Source organism: Berghia stephanieae, chromosome 5 (genome assembly GCF_034508935.2).
Source record: "Berghia stephanieae isolate SIO BIC M18660-M18661 chromosome 5, UCSD_Bste_1.3, whole genome shotgun sequence".
Classification (NCBI taxonomy): Eukaryota; Metazoa; Mollusca; class Gastropoda; order Nudibranchia; family Aeolidiidae; genus Berghia; species Berghia stephanieae.
Genome location: NC_088364.1, coordinates 50,263,661 through 50,284,818, shown reverse-complemented (window position 1 = coordinate 50,284,818; position 21,158 = coordinate 50,263,661). Strand labels below are relative to the sequence as shown.

Here is a 21,158-nt window from a genome sequence, read left to right as displayed (position 1 = left end):
AGAAAGACAATTAGTTTGATTTGTTTCGTAAAGTTGAATAACAGAAAGTATGATATGATGTTGAGAGACTAAACTCTCCCAAATGTTGGGTATGAGTTATCAAAGAAAAGCGATGTTTTTGCCTCGATAAGAGACACCCCTTTGGCAGAGTTATCTTACTTTGGCATTTCGAAAATTTTCATTGTCTTCTATAATTTCTTGCTTTCTATCCTTCGTCTTCAAGTTTCCCTCTTTTTATCTTTTCCTCAATCACATAATATATGATCATATTCCATCAAATTTAAAAAGAAAACTATGAACCCTTTTTCATTACTTTTCTCTCCCTTTTCGTTTCTTCACTTATTTATCTATGTTTCGATCTATAATTTTTACTATCCCTTTTTCATCTTTTTACTCGCGCCGTTAAACTATTAAAACAACAACAACAACAAAACAACATATTATTATTATTATTATTATTATTATTATTATTATTATTATTATTATTATTATTATTATTATTATTATTATTATTATCCTTTTTCATCTATTATTATATACGTACTAATTATCACAGTTTATATCTATTAACATAAACACAAAACAAAATATTATTATTATTATTATTATTATTATTATTATTATTATTATTATTATTATTATTATTATTATTATTATTATTATTATTATTATTATTATTATTATTATTATTATTATTATTATTATTATATCATTATTATTATTATTATTATTATTATTATTATTATTATTATTATTATTATTATTATTATTATTATTATTATTATTATTATTATTATTATTATTATTATTATTATTATTATTATTATTATTATTATTATTATTATTATTATTATTATTATTATTATTATTATTATTATTGTTATTATTATTGTTATTATTATTATTATTATATTATTATTATTATTATTATTATTATTATTATTATTATTATTATTATTATATTATTATTATTATTATTATTATTATTATTATTATTATTTTGTTATTATTATTATTATTATTATTATTATTATTATTATTATTATTATTATTATTATTATTTTTCTTGATTATTATTATTATTATTATTATATTATATTATTATTATTATCATCATCATCATCATCATCATCATCATCATCATCATCATCATTATTATTATTATTATTATTATTATTATTATTATTATTATTATTATTATTATTATTATTATTATATTATTATTATTATTAATTAATTATCTCAGTGAGTTAAGAAAAACATCTTTTTTGTTTGTAGTCTCTCCTGAATAATTGAGCATGTGACTTGTTTACATGTATATATGTTCAATTTGTATTTAATGTAAATTATGTGTACTTGAAATGCATCATATTTATTGTTGATCTATCATTCCAATATTGCCAACATCTTACAATTTATTATCCGAGAAATAGTAATTAGTTTGATACAACCCAAAAAAAATTAAACTGGTTAATTCTAGAATGGCAACCCCCTCTTATCGGCTTTTGAGGGTGCTGAGAGAGAGGAGTAGGAGATGTCACTCTTGTCGTATCATTTACACCCCCACCCTCTTTACAGGTTATTACTTTCCTATTTATGTTTCAGAGCAAGACTTATTAAGGGGTTTCCCCCCTGGCTTTAACCATGGTGTTTTATCAAAAGGAAAAAGTCAAATGTCTTCATTTTTCTTTTGGGATATGACATGAGACTATAAATACCAGCCATTTAGAAAATTATATATCGGGGGAAATTATAAGATTCGTGACCCAACATCTCAAAGCGGAATTATATCGGGATGAAATAGATGCTGGAAATTGAATTTATAGCCACACATATGAAACTTGAGGTTAATTTCTGATCACTATTGTGGAGTATACATACGACTATTTCTTGAATTGATACAATCTCGAAGGTCTTATTTCTCATCATTTTATTTTTAAATTCACTTTTAGGGGTTCTATTCATTCCGCCATTATACCGTTTTGAAACGATGGATTTGATTAAATACTATACTCCATTGAGTTGATTGAATGTATTTTCTTAAACTGCAATGGGATAACATTTTGTGATTCGGGTACTTTTGACTCAATTCAGTTCTCTCTGGTTCATCCAGGTTGACTTTCCATATGTCTTTCCAAATGATGTTCAGATGGAATTTCCTTTGTTAGAATTGCTCTTTTAGAATCAACACAAATCTGTTATCCTGGGTGGGGTTCCTGACCTCCCATAGTTGGCAGGGAGGCACTTGCTTTGTCTTCTATACCCCTATGTCTGTTTACCAATTGCTTTCTGTCTTTGACTTGGAATGAGATTACTTAGTCTTGTCCCTGGCCGGAGTTCTTGGCTGGGAGGAAACGGTCAAATGTTTAGTTATACTTTTTCCTTGTATATCATCTCTCTGTTATGCTTTGTTATTTTTCTTTAACATATGATTTGTAAACATTTGAGTGTATTCTTCCTAGTTCGATCTTGTGCTGGTGTATGGGCGAGACTTTTAGGTGATCTCAAACTAAGTATACTGATAGTTTGCTCTTGGAATCTACATCTGTTCCCTATTTGAACTAATTCCCCTTTGTCTTACTTTTTCTTGGGTACTTTAATTATAATTCTGTAACTTTTGACTATCCCTTTCCCCCTTCTGACTTCAATGTATTGCAAGCGCCGTAAAAACCCTTTAAAAGAAAACAAACAAATCTGTTATAGTATGTTGTTTACTGTTGAATATATTGTAGTTTGTAAACATTTGAGTGTATCCTTTATCGCCAGAATACTTTGCTTGTGCCTGGTTGGGACTTCCTGGTAATGTCAAAAGAGGCACATCGGTGGATTAAAAGTGGAATCTTCTGTTGCTTATTTAAACCAGTCATCTTTGTCTTGCTTTGGTGCTTCACCTCAGATCTATAACTTTTCCTCTATTATCCTCTTTTTTTTTAGTGGCGCTGAAATGACCTGATATTGTTGCAAGTGGTTAATCAAGTATTATATACTTTGAAAATTGGGGTGTTGGCAATAGTGTATAAATCAATTTCTAATATACCATCTAAATTATATTTACCACGTTATACAAATTCAAAATGTGAAAGACTTTGGCATTGATGGATGTGCACATATTGCAGGTCTGATAACCGAATGCCATTATGGGTTTGTCTCAATAGTGTTGTAATGGAATATATTTTGCGTCGGTTTGAGAGTATTTCCATTACAACAATGAGACCACAACAATTTGTATTATAAGACCTGCAACCAAATACACGTCGGTATTGACCAATTCTCACCAGTGTTCGATTAGATTGAACATTCCCAACACATTGGTTTGAAAAGAAAATAAGGCTTAATATCTTTTCCAAAACAAAAATGTCAGGTGAGCCTATAGTATGTCATATAAATATCAAAGTCTTTTGCTTTTTATGAATGTTATTTTATTATAAAGTTATTTAATCAGATTTTCATATTGTACATATTGGTTAATGATATATTGTGATTGTTATTGAATATTGTCAGGAAGGGAATTACTGCGCCTGACATTCAAGAATGGTTAAAATGAATTTATGAATTAGATTATAATTAGTTTTGAATTTACCCTCTCCTTACCAACCATAGAAAAGTCTTCACATTCGTTATAATACAACCAAGATTTTTCTCATTCAGACTTCTTATGTACATTACAAGTTTTAAAGATATATTTTTGTTATAGTAATGAATAAAAAAACAGTTGAGCTTTTGTATAGGGCAATATCCATTAAACATGCTCAAGGCGTTTTACAAAGGGCCCCTTCAGCAACACGTAACATAAAGAACGAGACATGACGCCTGTTAGGCGAGAATACAATTTTATCCGACAGAGACAACACTGTTAACGGCCAGGTACTCATTTTACACCTGATTACGGTGAGAGAATATGAGTAAAGAGTCTTTTACAAGGACTCAAGTATGTGCCAAGCGAGGCTCTAACCCAGGATCTTCCGATCCAAAGGCGAGTGTCGTGCCACAAGACCACATAGCTGCACACTTTACTTTATGCTGTATTGTAGAGCCTCGGGCAAGATTATGGGTACTGTAAATGTTGCTGCTCGAAGCTCGAAGAAATAAATAACAATGTGAAATTAAATGTAAGCTTCAATTTAATAAAGCAAAACAGATAATGTGGACGTTTGGGGTTTCCCCTTAATCAACAAAACAGGATGAATGTCTTCATTCGTCTGTATTGTTTCATTCATCTTGTTTTGTATAAGGGGAAACCCGAAACATCCACATTATCTGTTTTCATTCATTACATATTCAGATGACATTCAATTTCACATTATTTATTCGCTGAATGGGTCTGACGTTTTGGGGAATAAACCCGGAAAATGGTTGGTAAGTGGAGCGTTCATTCTGCGCTCTCCCCATTTGAGATCTAAAAGCAGTTTACTGATTCGGTTGCAGAAAGTGAATGCGTATCCTACTATTTTTTAATGCAAATAATTAAATCCCTTTTACTTTTAAATTAACTTAATTTTTTAGATTTTGACATATTTTATTTGTGATAAAACTAAATAATCCAGGGTTACCTTTCTGTTTTATATTTAGAATTTAATTTTCAGATAATTTTATTAAGATAATGAATCTTTCTTTCCTAAGTTAAGTTTTAAAAATTCTTCCAGGAATTAATCAGGAATAATATTCAGATTACTTGATAATATAATGCTTGTCAATCACTGGAACTACTTAATCCGATGTCTTCAGAATGCCTGTTCTAGTTATACCTGAATCGACAATCACTCGGGACATGGGATATTTCATTATATAATATGTGTCAGTGCATGACATAATCAGTCGGAAGTTAAAAATTTTGGATTTGCAATTTATTTTTGGTGCATTTTCATAGTTTTTCAACTTGACTAGCTGTAAAAATATTTAGACCTAGAAGTGTAATTAAGCTTTGATTAATAAATAGAGGTGCCAAAATGAGTCAATAAAATGAAGATTAAGATAAAGGGAGTAAATCTGACTCATGAATTAACAACACAAAATAGACGACGTTTCGATCTTTGGCCTTTCTCAAGTAATATAAATATATATGTATTTTGTGTTTACTTGAGAAATGCCGAAACGTCTCTATTTTGTGTTGTTAATTCATGAGTCAGATTTACTACCTTTATCTTAAGCTTTGATATTTCCCGAAGATTTACAAAAAGGGTTGATTTATTCATTTATGACAAAAACTCATTATTTTTTTTATAACAATTGACCTTCTAACTAAACTTGGCAATATCTCAGTTCAAACCTTTTCACCATCCGACTGATTATGTCATTCACTGTAACATATTATGTTTAATTAATTTTCAGTTTTGTTATTAGCTGAGTTATTTTTTTCTCAACTGTTGGGAATATAAGGTCAATCAGAGTAGTCCCCATCCTTGTTCACCAACCCTTTCTTCCATAGACTTTTTTTCTTTGGTAAGCAAAATTGGGAAAGTGAGGATTGACTTTTTTTTGAAAACCGCTGCTAAATCGCATTTTCATCATTCATAGAAAATTGTCGTTTATTCAGTGACTTAGAGAGGAACATGTTTTTGTACCCACAAGTCTTCGTGGGTCTCCTGCTTTACTTTTTAAATTTTTATCCAAAAAGTTATTTTAACGTATACTGCATACGTTTCCCATGTAATATAAATATTGATATAATATATATATATATATATATATATATATATATATATATATATATATATATATATATATATATATATATATTATATTTTTTTTTTTTTTTGATAAATTTTGCTTTGTTCGTGTTGCAATTGGATATAATCAATCATCAAAATAGTTTATTTAATTTTTACTTTCCAAATTTAAACAAAATGTAATTTAATTTTCCATATAATGTGTTTCTATTAAATGTGGTACAGTTAAAAATCTACAAAACAGATTGCCAAATCCTTGGCTTTTGTACGACTTTTTTTTTGAGGAAAAAGATATTAAGTTACCTAGAATGATTTTATTTGTCCCTGATCACACCAGTTGATTGATTGTATTGTATTTGTGGCTTTTGAATAAAGTAAAGGGATTTTTGTATTAATTTGATGCTTTGTGTCAATATTTTTATTTTGGTTGGGGTTCCTGACCTCCGATAATGGGCAGGGAGGTCACTTGATGTGTCTTTTATCCCTCTATATCTGTTTTCTGACATGCTTTCTGTCTTTTTCTCGGAATGTGATCACTTGGTTTTATCCTTACCCTTGCTGGAGCCCTTAGCTGAGAGGGCTGGGTGGGGATCCTGACCTCCCATAGTGGGCAGGGAGGTACATACTTAGTCTTCTATCCCCTTATACCTGTTTTCCAACATGCTTTCTGTCTTTGTCTTGGAATGAGGTTACTTGGTTTTGTCCTGGCCCTGGTTGGAGTCAAATGCATAGTTATTGTTTTGGGAGATGATATTTTTTTCCTTGTAAATCATCTCTCTGTTATGTATTATTATATTTGTTATTTTTAATGTATAGTGTAAGCATTTGAGTGTATTCCTCTTTGTTGGATTTTGTGCTTGTGTCCGGATGAGACTGTTAGGTGATCTCAAACTAAGTACATTGGTGGTATGCTCTTGGAATCTACATCTGATCCCTATTTGTTCCTAGATCCCCTTTTTCTTACATTTTCTTGGGTGCTTTAATTGTAATTCTAGAACCTTTTACTATCCTATTTTCTTCCTTTTTACTGGCGCTGATATAACCTAAATGTATTGCAAGCGCTGTAAAACCATTAAAAACAAAAAAAAAACAAACAACATTAGCTGAGAGGGAAACATTCAAAAGTATAATATTTTTGAAAGGTCATATTTTTTCTTGTAAATCATTTCTCTGTTGTGAACTGATAGTTATATTTTTTGTTTTGAACATATCTGTGCTTGTGTCTGGATTAAACTTTCAGATGATCTCAAACAGTACATTGATTGTATGGTCTTGGAATCTACATTTGTTCCCTATTTGAACCAATTCCCCTTTGTCTTACTTTTTCTTGGGTGCTTTTATTATAATTCGAGAATTTTTTGACTATCCCACTTTCTTTTTACTGGCGCTGATATGACCTAAATGTGTCGCAAGCGCCGTAAAATTCTTTAAAACAAAAACAAGAAACTTGAGTTTTTAGTCAGAAGCGGTCGGAAATAGAAAATTTAGGTGTGTTTTCTATTTAATGCTAAACAGTAATTGTGCCTCACCCCTCGCTGGCTAGAGGGTTCAAGCGCATTACACAGCAAATGCATAATGAAATCAAATAGACATCATAGATGTTTACAATTTAAAACTAAAATAATGTTCGAAAGAGATGTGTTTTCAAATGTTTCTTGAATATATCCAGAGTTGGTGAAGATTTAACGTCGTTGGGCAGACTGTTCCAGATCCTTGGGCTGCAAACTTGGAAGCTTCGTTCTCCAGTGTGTAGTCTACATCTGGGGAAGTTAAAATTTTTTGATGATCGTAGAGATCTGCACTGTGTTTGAAAGGAAAGCAGACCACGAAAGTACTCTGGAGCTGTTCCATGAACACACTTATAGACAATTGTGGCCGTCTTTATATTACACGTTCAGATACAGGCAGCCAGTGAAGCTCACGCAAAAGCGGAGCGGTTTCGTCCCTTTTTCCTTTTTGAATTATGAGTCGTGCTGCATTGTTCTGTATCCTTTGGAGGTGACTCATGTTTACCTTTGTAACACATAACAAGGAGTTGCATTAGTCCAGTTTGGAGAGGACTAACATGACAATTATCTTTTTGCACACAATCTTAGTCAGAAATGACTTAATGGTGCTGATGCTTCGTAAGATGAAAATTATGTTTCTTTACGTTTCAAACACATGGTTTTCGCAGTCAGATGGCTGTTCAAAAAAAAACCTCGCGATTTTTAGCTTTGTTCAAAAGGGGAATTGCACCTTGTAAGAGGGTGTTTTTCACCTAGACTTTTTTTTTCTTCCACAAATAAAAAGGGTTTCGGTCTTATCGCCGTTCAATCTCAATTTATTCTGAGACAGCCATGTCTTTATATATTTGACGCAGTTTTCATGTTTTGAAATCTTGAATTCAATGCTCGAATTTACGCATGTGCTGTAAATCTCTCTGTCGTCGGCGTAAAAATGAGACATTAACTTGTGGTGCTGACGTTTCTTCACAACAGGTGTTGTGTAGAGAACGAGCAATACAGGTTCCAGAACGGATATTTGAGGAAAAGCATACACTATTTCTTGATCTGCTGAAGTTGTTTGCCTATTGACTCGAATTGATTCCTCCCAAACAAATTTGAGGTAAACCATCGCAGAGCGACATCAGAGGTGCCGAAAGTAATTTAATAAAAACATAATAAATTCCCTTAATTCACCCCATAGGGAAAATTTGTCTTCAGGTCCACCAATCAAGACTGGAATAACTCAGGCTCAGCTGAAGTGCAGCGCGGCAAACTGAGCTAGGGAGAGGTGACTTGCTCAAGGCCACACAGAACAGCGGGTATTCGAGCTCAGTACCTTTCGTGCACGAAGCAAAGATCATACCGCTGAGCCTAGCTGTCCCAATTTGAAGGCGTTTCAAAAGAATACAGTGGTCGATCGTATCAAAAGCAGCCGATCAATCGAGGAGACAAAAAAATAGAAGTTTTCCCCTTGTCCATCACTTGTAGAAGATATTTGACAATCCTTAAAAGAACGGTTTCGGTACTGTGGTTTGGGCGGATGCTGACTGAAAACCTATCTGCAATTTATTCGTCAAGATATGTGTAAATAATTGCTGCAATACTGCCTTTTCTAAAACTTTTGACATGAAGATAGGTTGGGAAACGGGGCGATAGTTCTTGAGATATTCACTATCCAGGCCACTATTTTTTTTAGTAGACGCTAGACTATAGCCCTCTTGAAGGTTTGAGGAATTTTTTTTTTCTTTTCAGTTTGAGAAACAAAGCCCGGTCCCCTCAATGAAGCAGTTATTGTAACTCAAATTTTGCAAGTGGAGCTTAAAATTCTATTTTAAGTATCAGGTTTATCCCGACATAATACGTTTTTGAAGCAATCACAGACTTTCCAAGCATTACGAAAATCCGTAGAATGGCGATATTTTGGCTCCAATTTCAGAACTTCATGAGCATCTCTAAGTCATGAAAACGTATTGGAAATGAAAGTTGATGCCAGACTACAAATTTTATAGATTTTTAACTATTATTTAATATTTTGTGATGGTAAATTGTTGATTTTAAAGTTCACAATAGTGATATGATATTTACTCCAAAAATTACGAATTTTTAAATTTTCAAGAAGGCAAGCGTGCAATCATTGTCAGGGTCCTCTGGCCATCCATGGTAAGCGGAGAGGTCACATTATATATATATATATTATATATATTATATATATATATATATATAATATATATATATAATATTTTCTTTAACTCATCCTCTCTGTCAGTTTTCACAATTGAGACTGCTTGGTCTTTTCTTGGTCATAGCAGGGATTCTTAGCCGAAAGGGATGCACTCAAATGTATAGTTCCTATATTTTATTTGAGCAATATTTTTCCCCTTTAAATCATCTGTCGTTTATGTATTTCTTTAACTTTTGAATATATTGTATTGTACGAGTTTGTAAGCGTTTTGAATAAATTCTTCATGTCAAAATAGGCACATTTAGAAGCTGGTGGAAACGGAAATGACAACTGGTCTCATTAGAGTTTGTGTTCAATCTTCTCAAAACGTTACTATGTCGGGAGGGACCTCACACGCTTATCATGGAGTTTGAACGCATCACATGTGTTAAATGTGCGGCTATGTGGTCTAGTAGTATGACACTCGCCTTCGGGTCGGAAGCACATAACATTTCAGATATATTTATTGAGAGCACCGATATTTTTTTCTTGAATTAAAACAAAACAAAACAACCTAATTTTCTAAATTCTGATTATCCTAATACTAAATACAATGGGAAGCAGATGTCGTGACGTCAAATCGTCCTCTCATCCGGTTCAAAATACGGAAATGTGTAACCAGTCTGTTGGACATTTTATATAGGTAGAATGAAGATGGCGTCACTCAGGTCTTTTTTATTGTTTTTTTTTCTTACCATCTACGTTTAGGGATAATTCTCACTAAGTTGTATAGATAGCATGCATTTGGCTAAGAAGCTCACAAAATTGCCATCCGGAAGTATAACGAACCAACACACAAAACTATGTAAAATCTTGAACGTTTATATTCTGGTTAATACAGTTTAGTGAGAATTACTCATAAACGCGGTTGGCAAAAAACAATAGCAAAGACCCGAGTGACGTCAAATTCATTATACCTATTAACCAGACAAAACAGTTCATGGTTACACATAGTTTTGTGTGCTGGTCCGTTACACTTCCGGATGGCAATGTTGTGAGCTTCTTAGCCAAGCGCATAGAATATGTACAATGAATAGGTTACATATTGAATCATAAAGTAGCATAACTATTTTAATAACAGGATGTATAGGCAGATTCTTAAGATTAAGGGGCGTGAAAGAGCGAGGATAGATAACCTTTATTGGCCATCATCTTTTATTTAGGATAGAAAATAAGATACCATTACTCCGAAACCAGAAGATCAGTTGCAAAGCGTGTGCATCCACTCCTCCAAAGGACTGATTTCACACTTCCAAGGAGCTTTGAACCATTATATTGACATTACAGAAAAAATACTGAAAATAATCGGCTATTAAGAGCTTTACCAAATATATATAAACATATATATGATATATATATATATATATATATATATATATATATATATATATATATTATATATATATATAATGAAATGATAATGATAAAGAGTAGATTATGGATGGAAAATTGTTAGACACCTTTTTTGAAGCGAAATAAAGTAAAAGTGATCAGTTTTAAACGAGCTACGACACACGAGCAGGGCTACCAAGAGAAAAGATTAGGAAAGCGTTACAGCTTTTCAAGCAAAACGTTTGACGATAGCAGGTGTTGATTTAGGTAAGACTATTAAATTGGTACCACCTATCAATATCAGAATCAGTAAACACAATATTGATTAACGTGTTCAATGAGTCGTAACTAAGTCTCGTAGTTGTTTCAATTGTTTGGAGGCCATTACAATCTATTCTGACTGATCGTGTATATGCAAATGAAACGTTTTATTATTTTTTCAGAAAGACCGATTATTTAGTCACAATACTTATCTATTAATCCCATCATAAACGTATTCCTTTTACAAAGTATAAATATATCCTGATTTTAGAGTCATGTTTATGTTGTATTGTTGAGAAGATTAGAAAAAAACCAAACAATTTTGTATTTTAGAGGCCGTTTGAGTGAATAACTAAGTCATTGCGCTAATTCTGGTGGGTACCGATTTCGCGAGACAAATTCAACATCTCCTCATTAATTCCTTATACATGACATTTAAGTACTGTTCACTTTCCTTAAATGAATTGTAACTGAATGCCTGCATCATTACAATCTTTGCTTGAAATTTATATTGAAGACTCATTTCCTCATGGCACGTAGAACAAGAAATCTATATATTTTGATTTGATAACGAGAGTATTGGAAAATTACATTCATTTGGATCGAAATATTGGGGGTTCGATTCCATTATCACGTCGCTGTAGTTTGAAAGGATTAGTTTTCCTTTATCAGACAATAATTCAAACGAAAACAAATTTACCCCTGATTTAAAGAATCCTGTTTATGTATTTACTGCACCAATAAAGCGAATCGTATATTAAGCGGTTCATGAAGTAGCATGTAATCTTCTTGCCACCCACTGCTGTCTTTATTGAGGGCTGATTGTTTGAATACATTGTGTAATTGTGTGCAGTTCCTTAATGTAATTGTGTGCATAGCTCAACGTGACAAATTAGGGAGCAGGCACTGGTGTGAGATAAAGATCTGTAAAAGTGTGTATGTATCAGTGCCAGAAAAAGGAAGAAAGGAAATTTGAGGAAAACAATTAACATTCCAAAAAATAACCATGCCTCGACTTGGGGATCAAACCTCAGACCTCCTGACTACTGGAAATCAGGAGATCTGAGGTTCCAGCTGATATTTTGAGATATATTTTTTTCCTAGTATTTTTCTTTCTTGCTTTGTCTGACACTGATTCAAACACACTTTCTCATATCTTCAAATGTGTTCAGTTCCTTATTGTTTTAATACATACATTGTGTAATTGTGTACAGTTCCTTAACTGTTTTTAATACATTGTGTAGTTGTTTGCAGTTCCTTAAAAGAAAATATTATTTTTTTTTAAACTGCCCGTTTTTTTTATATTTCTAACAATATTATGACACTGCCTCCTGTTTGACGTATGGTGTTTTATCATTATTTGAAGGGTTCAACAAAGTGATATCTTAGATATGAATTGAATTATACAGAATCCTAAACAAACATTCATTGCAGCTGGCTTGAGAGATGTAGTATGTTGGATGCATTTTCGAGGTATGTACGAGTACATAGATAGTTTGTAATAAGAGCCTCTGCTTACACGAAGAGCATAGGGGAATAACGACAGTCACTTTTCGATTTTTGGAAGAGGTGGGGCAACAAATGTGTATAAATTTAAACGATCTTTCAGAGAATGTTACATTAGTTAGTCGTTTTAGTTTATATAATTTATCTAAATAGAAAACATTAATTCAGAAAAAAGTCATATCTTTAAATTCTGTTTTTAAATTAGAATTGTTTTTTTAAAAATATGACGCTGCCGTTTATTCCCATGTGCTCTTCACATGTTAAATGTTGCTGCTTGCTTCGGACATTTGTAAAGCATTGTGAGCAGATTTATTTGATATTACGATCAGTATTGTTTACATGACACATTTCCAAGCGCTAAATGTTTATTGATATTATATTCTGTGAATTTGCTTATACTTGTACAACTTTATTTGACCAAGTAGTTTTTTGATGTTCTGAACTTTGTTATTAGTCTTAAAATTTTATCCCCCCCCCCCTCAATTTTCGTTTTCCTGATGTTGATCACGTGTTGTTTTAACATATTTTTAAAGATCTGAAAACATGTGAATGAAACATGCCAGACAAAGCAATAAAGAATAAAGAATAAAGAAATTCCAAATTTCTCCTCCCTAACATCACATTTTGATATTCAACCATTTTTGCAACCCACTCTTTGCAAGAAGTATGTAAGGCAAAAGAATTACACGCACTGATTTGTTTGACTCCTTCCATTTAAAGAAAAGACGTCTTAAATTTATGATCTCTCTTTGAAATTTTTTCTTATATTTTACAGATGTCAAAGGCACAAACAGGAAAGGACAAATCAAAGAGACAAAACAAATCTAAGACATTAACAACATCAGTAAAAAACAAGACCCTTCCTCAGAATAAAAATGATGGCGCCGAAATATCTTGCGACCAAGAACAAAATCCACATCAACAAGAGACAAATGACCAGCGGCCAGTAGATCAACAAGAGACCGCACCTACCAACAAAGTCAACGATGATGACGATGAGTTGTTGCTAAACCATTCCATGGACGAGATAGAAGAGGAGTCCGAGGGAGTTGATATTTCTGAATCCATTGTCATGTTAGTCCAGGATTCTAGCAATAGGGTTAGTCAACCGATTTCCATTTATCAATTTTTTTGAGTAATCTGTTGTATGAATTGAATTTAAAGGTTAAAATATGCACACTAATGTTTATATTGATACAAAGCGTTCAAATAAAATACTTACAACTTCTGTCCGTTCCAAAACACTAAACTTTCTATAACATTTATAGTTCATGGTTTGATGATGATGATTAAGGGAGAACTAATAATCAAAATGGCGGTCTAAAATAAAGATTAATTGACGTCATCTATTCATATGTCACTTTCACTTGAAGATCTTGTTTTTTCCTTGAGCAAGAAACTTAGCCCTTACTGCTAACATTGCTGCTCTGCACTGCGCCTGACGTCCGATTTATCTCCTTATTTATTTAGTAAGATAGACCCAATATAAAAATTTTCCCTGTGTATTAATCAAAAGGGGGGTCCCGTTGGTAGAGCACTCGCTTCACACGCAAAGGGACCAAGATCGATCCTGGGTAAAGTGGAGATGTTTTCTGACAGCCCCGCTCTCCCCCTGTCCACCCAGCAGTGAATGGGTAGCTGTCTGTCTGATTTGACGGAAAGTACTGTGAGATAGACTAGCGTCCTATCCAAAGGATAGCAAGCAATTGCTATAATCCTTGTTGTACGCTATAGAAACCGGGATAAACTCCGGCTCCATGGGTCTGGTGGCTGTGAAGGACTATACTATTTTAAACTAATTACTAATAAATCAAAAGACGATATATGTCATTTAATATTATGTATTTCATGGTTTCACCGTGGCCAGTGTGCCGCATAATGCATGACTTATTTTAACGCAGGTGTTGAAGTGGAGCAAAATTTTCTATTTCACCAGATACATGTTATCTATTTATTGTGTGCCATGTAAAATGAGTACAGGGCCGTTAACAGCGTTATCTCTGTCCGAAAAAAAAATTTGTAATATCGCCTTATAGGCGTCATGCCCCGTCCTACACGTTAAGTGTTGCTGTTGGCCAGGAACCCCTTAAAGCGGTTTGAGGATATTGCGATATAAAAGCTCAATTTATAAAATTTCAATTTAAAATCAAAATTGCTGCTAGAAATTGAAAAGTTAAAAAGCATGTTTAAAAAAAACATGATTTTGTAAAACGCCAACTCCTTTATATTATTACAGGGAACTAACAACAATTGTTTTTTGAATGTTTGTGTCCATTTAAGGTTATGTCCCTTTGACCTTTTAACTGAGGCATGAGTCGTAAAATGAGAAACGAGTCCGCCATAATTTGAATCATGATGCACAACAAAGGGCTGATTCCTGAATTTTACACTGTGAAGCAGATGTCAAGAATTTCTTGCTACCCCTAAACAGAACGCTGTATTAAAGTAAAGTTTGATCACAGGGAATCTTCTTCTTCTAGGTTCCATGCCTGGTCCAGGCTTCGGATACTGCATGAATTATCTCTCTCCATTCCTCCCTGTCTCTTGCTTTTTCAAACAGCTCTTGGATTGTTAGGTTGGTGAAGCCCTTCAGTTGGTCTATGAGTGTTTTTCTTTGTCTCCCCCGGGCGCGTTTACCAGGTATTTTTCCACAACTTGCCAGGTATTCATTCTTATCTTTCCTTACTATGTGTCCGAAAAAGGATAGTTGTCGATCCACTATTAAGGGCATTAGTTTCCTTTGTTGGTATGTTTGTTTTAGCACTTCTTCGTTCGTTTTGTGTGCAGTATACGATATTCTCTGCATCCTTCTCAAGCACCACATTTCAAAAGCTTCAATGTTCTTTTGTGTTTCTGCATTTGTAGTCCAGCTTTCGCATCCGTATAACAAGATTGGCCACACGTAGCACTTCAAGACTCGGAATCTAATCCCGAACGACATCTGTTTGTTTTTCAAAATGTTTCCCAGGTCCATGAAGGCCTGTTTGGCTTGAGTTATTCTTGCTCGTATGTCTCGGTTACATCTTCCATCTGTTGTCACTATTGAACCTAGGTATTTAAAACTTTCTACGTTGGTAAGTTGCTCGCCGTGAATCGTTATATTGCAGGTGTTGTTGTTTTCGGGGTTTTTCTGTATTACCATGCATTCCGTTTTGGTGATATCACTTCCATTCCCTTGGCTTCACTATCTACTACCACTTTGTCAACAATCTTTTGAAGTTGGATTTCTGATGTTGCAATGAGTACCGTATCGTCTGCGTATCTTATATTTATTTATGTTGTGACCTCCTACTTTTATTCCCTCCATATTATTTTATGCCCTCATGATGTTTCTTGGTATAGATTAAACAGATCTGGTGAGGCAACACACCCTTGACGGACTCCTTTCTTAATAGGAATGGAATTTCCTGTAGAGTTTCCGATTTTGATAGATGCCTGCTGGGTGTAGTATAATGTTTGCATGAGTCTGAGGTCTTTCTCATCAGCGCCAATGGAGTGCAGTTGTTTTAGTATTTCTTCGTGGCGTACTCTATCAAAAGCTTTTTTGTAGTCGACAAAACAGAGGTATAGTGGGGTCTGAACCTGTATAGCTCTTTCACTTAAAACACGGAGGAGGTATATTGCGTTCCTTGTCCCTCTGTCAGTGGAATCCATATTGTTCTTCTGCGATTTGGGGTTAATCTTATTCCTTAGCCTGTTTGATAATTATACGCAACAGTATTTTGTTGATGTGGCTTATTATAAAAAACTTATAGTTCTAAAATTTTCGCATCTGACTGCACCTGCTTTCTTTGGTATTGCTATGAAAAATAGAGTTACAGAGATCTTCTGGAATTTTCCCAGTATTGTATATATTGTTGAATAATATGTGAAGTTCATCAATTGCTAGATCTCCTAGGCTTTTTAATACCTCTACAGATATTTCATCAGGGCCTGTTGCTTTAACCATTCCCTCATTCGTTCCATGGCATGTTCAATTTCACTTTTGGTGATGTTTGGTCCGCTTAATGGTTCTTTGAATTTCAGTGGTGGTTCATTTCTATTTGGATCATTGTACAGTTCGCCTATGTATTCTACCCATCGGCTTTCTATATGTTGTTCTTCAAATAGCAGTTCCCCTTGTTTGTTTTGGATACAACTTCCTGCTGCTTTGCTTTTCCTTTTCCCTGATAGTTCTTTTATTCTTTGGTGAGCTTGTTGGGGGTTGGGTTTGTATTCTCTTTCGATTTCGCAGCATTTCCAGTCTAGATAGTTCTCGTGTGCCTCGATGCATTTGGATTTAATGTGGTTGTTCAATGTTTGGTATTCTGCAGACCCTCTGTTGCATTTTTCGTCTTCTTCAAATAGGTTTAGAATTTCATTTGTCATCCATTCCTTTTTGCTGTTTATTTGAGCTATTGGTAAATGCTTTTCTGCAGTTGCTTTGACACACTTTTGGAATATATCAAATTGTTTTTCACATTTTTCGTTATCAGGTTCACTTTGGCTTTGTATCATGAGTGCATTTCAAATTCTTCTCTCATTTTTGTTTGTATGCCATTGTCTTTGCATAACCTGTAATCCCTCTTTATTCTACCAGCTGTTCTCTGAATAGCTTTAAACTTTATCCTTACTGTACAAACAACTGGGACATGGTCACTGTCTACATCGGCGCCTGGATAGGTTTTGCAATTTAATATGCCATTTCTGAATCTTGATGATACTGCTATAAAGTCTATCTGGTTCCTTGCTCTGTCCCCTGGTGATTGCCATGTCCAGGTTCTTCTTGGGTGTTGTTGAAACCAGGTGTTTGAAATCATTAATTTATTTGTTCTACACCAATCTGCCCAGATGTTTCCTCGTTCATTTCTGTCTCCGAGTCCATGTGGTCCGATTATGTCACCATCTCTGCCTCTGCCAATCTTAGCATTTAGGTCCCCATTATCCATAAGGACTTCTTGTGATTTACACATTCGTTTTGCTTTGTCTAGTGAATGGTAAAACTCTGTCATATCTGCATCTGTCGCCTCTTCTGTTGGTGCATAAACTTGAATAATATTGGTGTCAACTACAGGTCCTCTTAGCTTAACCAGCAAAACTCTGTCTGAGATTGCTACGTGCCCTTTGTAAAATTTGGTTGATTTTTTGGTCTAAGATCATCCCTACTCCTTTTTGGAAAGAGGTTCCACCACTCCATATGATCTTATATGTCGTGTTGTTTTCTTGTTTTGACATGGTTCCCTGCTCTTTCCATCTCATCTCTGCCAGGCCAAGAATATTTATTTGGAGCCGTTTCATTTCTTTTAGAATGTTGTTTAGTTTTCCTTTTTGGGCACAGGTCCTGACATTCCATGTCCCAATTTGGTTTTGTCACATTTGTGAAATTTATTTCGCCTAGTAATTGGCTGACGGTTCGGTGTGACCTGACGAACATCACGCTCCCAACCGAGCGAGGCAGCAGTCTTCCGTGAAAACATGCTCCCTTTACGCTGTCACCGTTTTAACTTTTTGGACTTATTCATGCAGTTAACTCGGCAAAGTTACAAGAATGGTTTGCCATTGCCTATTCTTGTCGCCCTCTGCAGTTGGCCAGCTTGACCTGTTACCGTTCGACACCACGAGGAGGTTGCAGTAGGGCTTGATGATGATCTATCTTTGCAGACTTGGCATCATCCATTTGTCGAACTCACAGGGAATGTTGTTCTTATATTATGAATTTCATTTTGCTCTGAATATTTTCCTCTTCCAATCCTCTTCCAAACCAATCCTCTCAAAACGGTATTAAAATTTGATTTTAAACATAAATTTCACAATATGTGCCAAAGTATTTGCCTTTATTGAGTAAAGTGATTTTTTTTAAAAAATCATCTAAAAAAATTACTTGAGTTTCTTGATTCTAATTATTCTAAAGGTCAAAAAAGCTAAAATTCGTCACCTTTATTTATTCCAACAGAATAGTTATCCATTCGGTCTACTGCCGTCGATCTTTGCCATGAGTTCTCTCCAGCCTCAGTTTTTCTCTGCTACAACCTTGCGCTTAACCCATTGTTTTCTGTCTTCCCTTCAACCTATATTCGTCTGGAGCATATCCTATAGTTCAAAGTTCAAAGTTTATTCAATCTTAGGCTTTCGCCAATAAATCACACAATTTGATGACAACCTGCATGAAAATGGAACGAAAAAATAAAGTGATACCACTAATAACCATAAAGAATACAACAATCGTATTCAGGGACGGCTGGTAATAATGGGCAGGGTGGGCAAATACCAGCCTGTTTTTTCAAGTTATATGCTGTATTACCAGGTCCGAAATAATCAAATCTAAATTAGATAATTTCAAAAGTTACTACTTAAAATTGGATACTTTGTACTGAAATCAATTTGTGTGTATTTTTGATAGATTGCGATCACCATGCATCCCGTAATACATAAACCAGGATACGCTCCTGTTCTTTTTATCACCCCCCCCCCCAACCACTCCACTCCACTCCGCCCACATCGTCATCTCATCGTCACGTCGCCTGACGGTGATTTTGCTGTCTGGCCTCTCTAGTACTAGGTCGGGCTAATTCAAATGAGCCCACCTTATTAACCAGTGTACACTAAATAGAGATTTTGGCAAACGAACTTTTTCTTATTTATTGCCTTACTTGTGCTGGGAAGGTTCCAGTATTGAATTAAATTTATTAATTTACTAATATTATATCAATTTAGTATTAGTTTGTGTTGTTTTAATATATTTGTTTATCCATTTTAAATTTTTTCTTTTTTTTCCCCTCGTTTTCTTTATGTTTTTCAAAACTCATTTATTTAAATTGTTTTCTTATTTGTTTGTTGTTGTTGTTGTTGTTTTTTGTTGTTGTTTTTTGTTTTGTTTTTAACAAATTAATTTGTTAATTCTTTTTTTTTTATTATTCTTAAAGTAATTAAACCCCTGTATTTTTATTGCCAGACTAATATTTTTGCAAAACAATGTAATTTTCTATTGTATTTCCTCTAATAAAACAAAACACTTTTATTCAAAAGTCACGACTAATAAATATATAAAATACAACCACCATTTTGGTTTCTCAACAATTGAATTAGTATACGAGAAATACTCTCTGAGTAAGGAATAGTTGAATTCTAAGTTATAGAGGAAATCGAGGTGGGCGATTCGTATGCCCCTTGAATAATCATCTGAGGTTCGCATGAAGAGGCGGAAACAAGGGGTTGGTTTGGGGAAACAAAGTAAAAAGGTATTTTGTGACATAGCAAACTTACAGAGGGGAGATTTGGGAACATTTTTGTCTTAATTATATTGTTGAAATATTGGGAAACCTAATTTAAATAACGTTTTTTTGTTTGTCTTATTTCAATAATAATAATAATAATAATAATAATAATAATAATAATAATAATAATAATAATAATAATAATAATAATAATAATAGTAATAATAATACAATAATAGTAACAATAATAATAATTACAATAATAATAACAACAGTGAACAACAATAATAATAGTGAATCCGGAGAAAGAAATAGCGAGACGAGAAACTTTAGGAGTTTAGGGTTTGAATAGCAGACGATGCATATTTATCTATTTCAGACCGATCAAGTCGGTAAACATCCTCTCGATCATAATGTTTATTAGTAATATCACTTAAATTTGGCTTAGTTTTTGCATTTTCTCTCTTCAGTTGGGTGATCACTTTTCACAAAATCACCGCAATCAGACTATAAACTTTTAATTCTACACACAGTTATGTGTCTTTGTACGATTGATGTGCAAGGCAGAAATGGTGTGTATTTTACTTAAAATTAAAATTAAAACTGAGCTTTTATATAGCGCAATATCCACTTAACGTGCTCAAAGCGCTTTACAATGGGTCCCTGGTCAAGAGCGACATTTAACATGTAGGACGAGACATGACGCCTGTTAGGCGATATTACAATTTTTCGGACAAAGACAACGCTGTTAACGGCCAGGTACTCATTTTACACCTGAGTACGGTGAGAGAATGTGAGTAAAGAGTCTTTTCCAAGGACTCAACTATGCGTCGAGCGCGAGGCACGAACCCACGACCTTCCGATCCGGAAGCGAGTGTCATACCACTAGACCACATAGCCGTACTTCAACACATACCATAAGTACTCAAATGCTATGTTTACCGACATGACATTAAAAATCCACATACCACAATTCTGTGAATCTAGTTGTTAAACAATATTTCAGTACAATTTACTACATTTTGTTTTAATTTCAGGCTGATCAACGCAAAGCAGAATTTTCAAGCAGACGTCATATGATTCAGAATCGACTTCAAGATTTAGAAGACTCAAGAATAAGAAGGGAGCTAAGCAAAATAAACATTTATTAATATATATATATATATATATATTGTTAAATAAATGAATGTGTAACGTTCATATTCTTACTCGTACGTTAACAATTTCATGTTTTTGATAAGAACTGATGGGAACGGTGGCTAAATAATACTTCGTTTCGACTCATTAAAAAATCAACCGGTTTTCAGCTTGGCCAATGGCCAGGTGGGTGACAATCATGATAAAAATTTGGCCCCGGCGTTATGTTCTTGCGTGAAGAACCTAATGTAAATAGTAACCCGCTCGAATCAAGTGTGAATGAATAGCCGGGTAGCCCCAGTGGCGGTCATTGTGGGGGAGTTTTATACGTGAAAGGACACTAATAGACACACTT

General features: G+C 33.9%; 1 protein-coding gene across 1 annotated transcript; it reads left to right on the top strand.

Annotated features, from left to right (window-relative positions):
• The first annotated feature begins 11,685 nt into the window (after positions 1-11,685).
• On the top strand, positions 11,686-20,853 carry LOC144973123 (uncharacterized). Its single transcript, XM_078915185.1, has 4 exons — positions 11,686-12,167; positions 12,334-12,440; positions 13,249-13,572; positions 20,704-20,853. Exons 3-4 carry the CDS (start codon positions 13,249-13,251, stop codon positions 20,815-20,817), a joined length of 438 nt encoding a protein of 145 aa, XP_078771311.1. The 5' UTR covers positions 11,686-12,167; positions 12,334-12,440; the 3' UTR covers positions 20,818-20,853.
• The last annotated feature ends 305 nt before the right edge of the window (positions 20,854-21,158 follow it).

Coding starts and splice junctions, on each gene's coding strand:
- LOC144973123 (XM_078915185.1), top strand. CDS start 13,249: ATGTCAAAGGCACAAACAGGAAAGGACAAATCAAAGAGACAAAACAAA. Junction 13,573..20,703: donor TCCAGGATTCTAGCAATAGG/GTTAGTCAACCG, acceptor TTTTAATTTCAG/GCTGATCAACGCAAAGCAGA.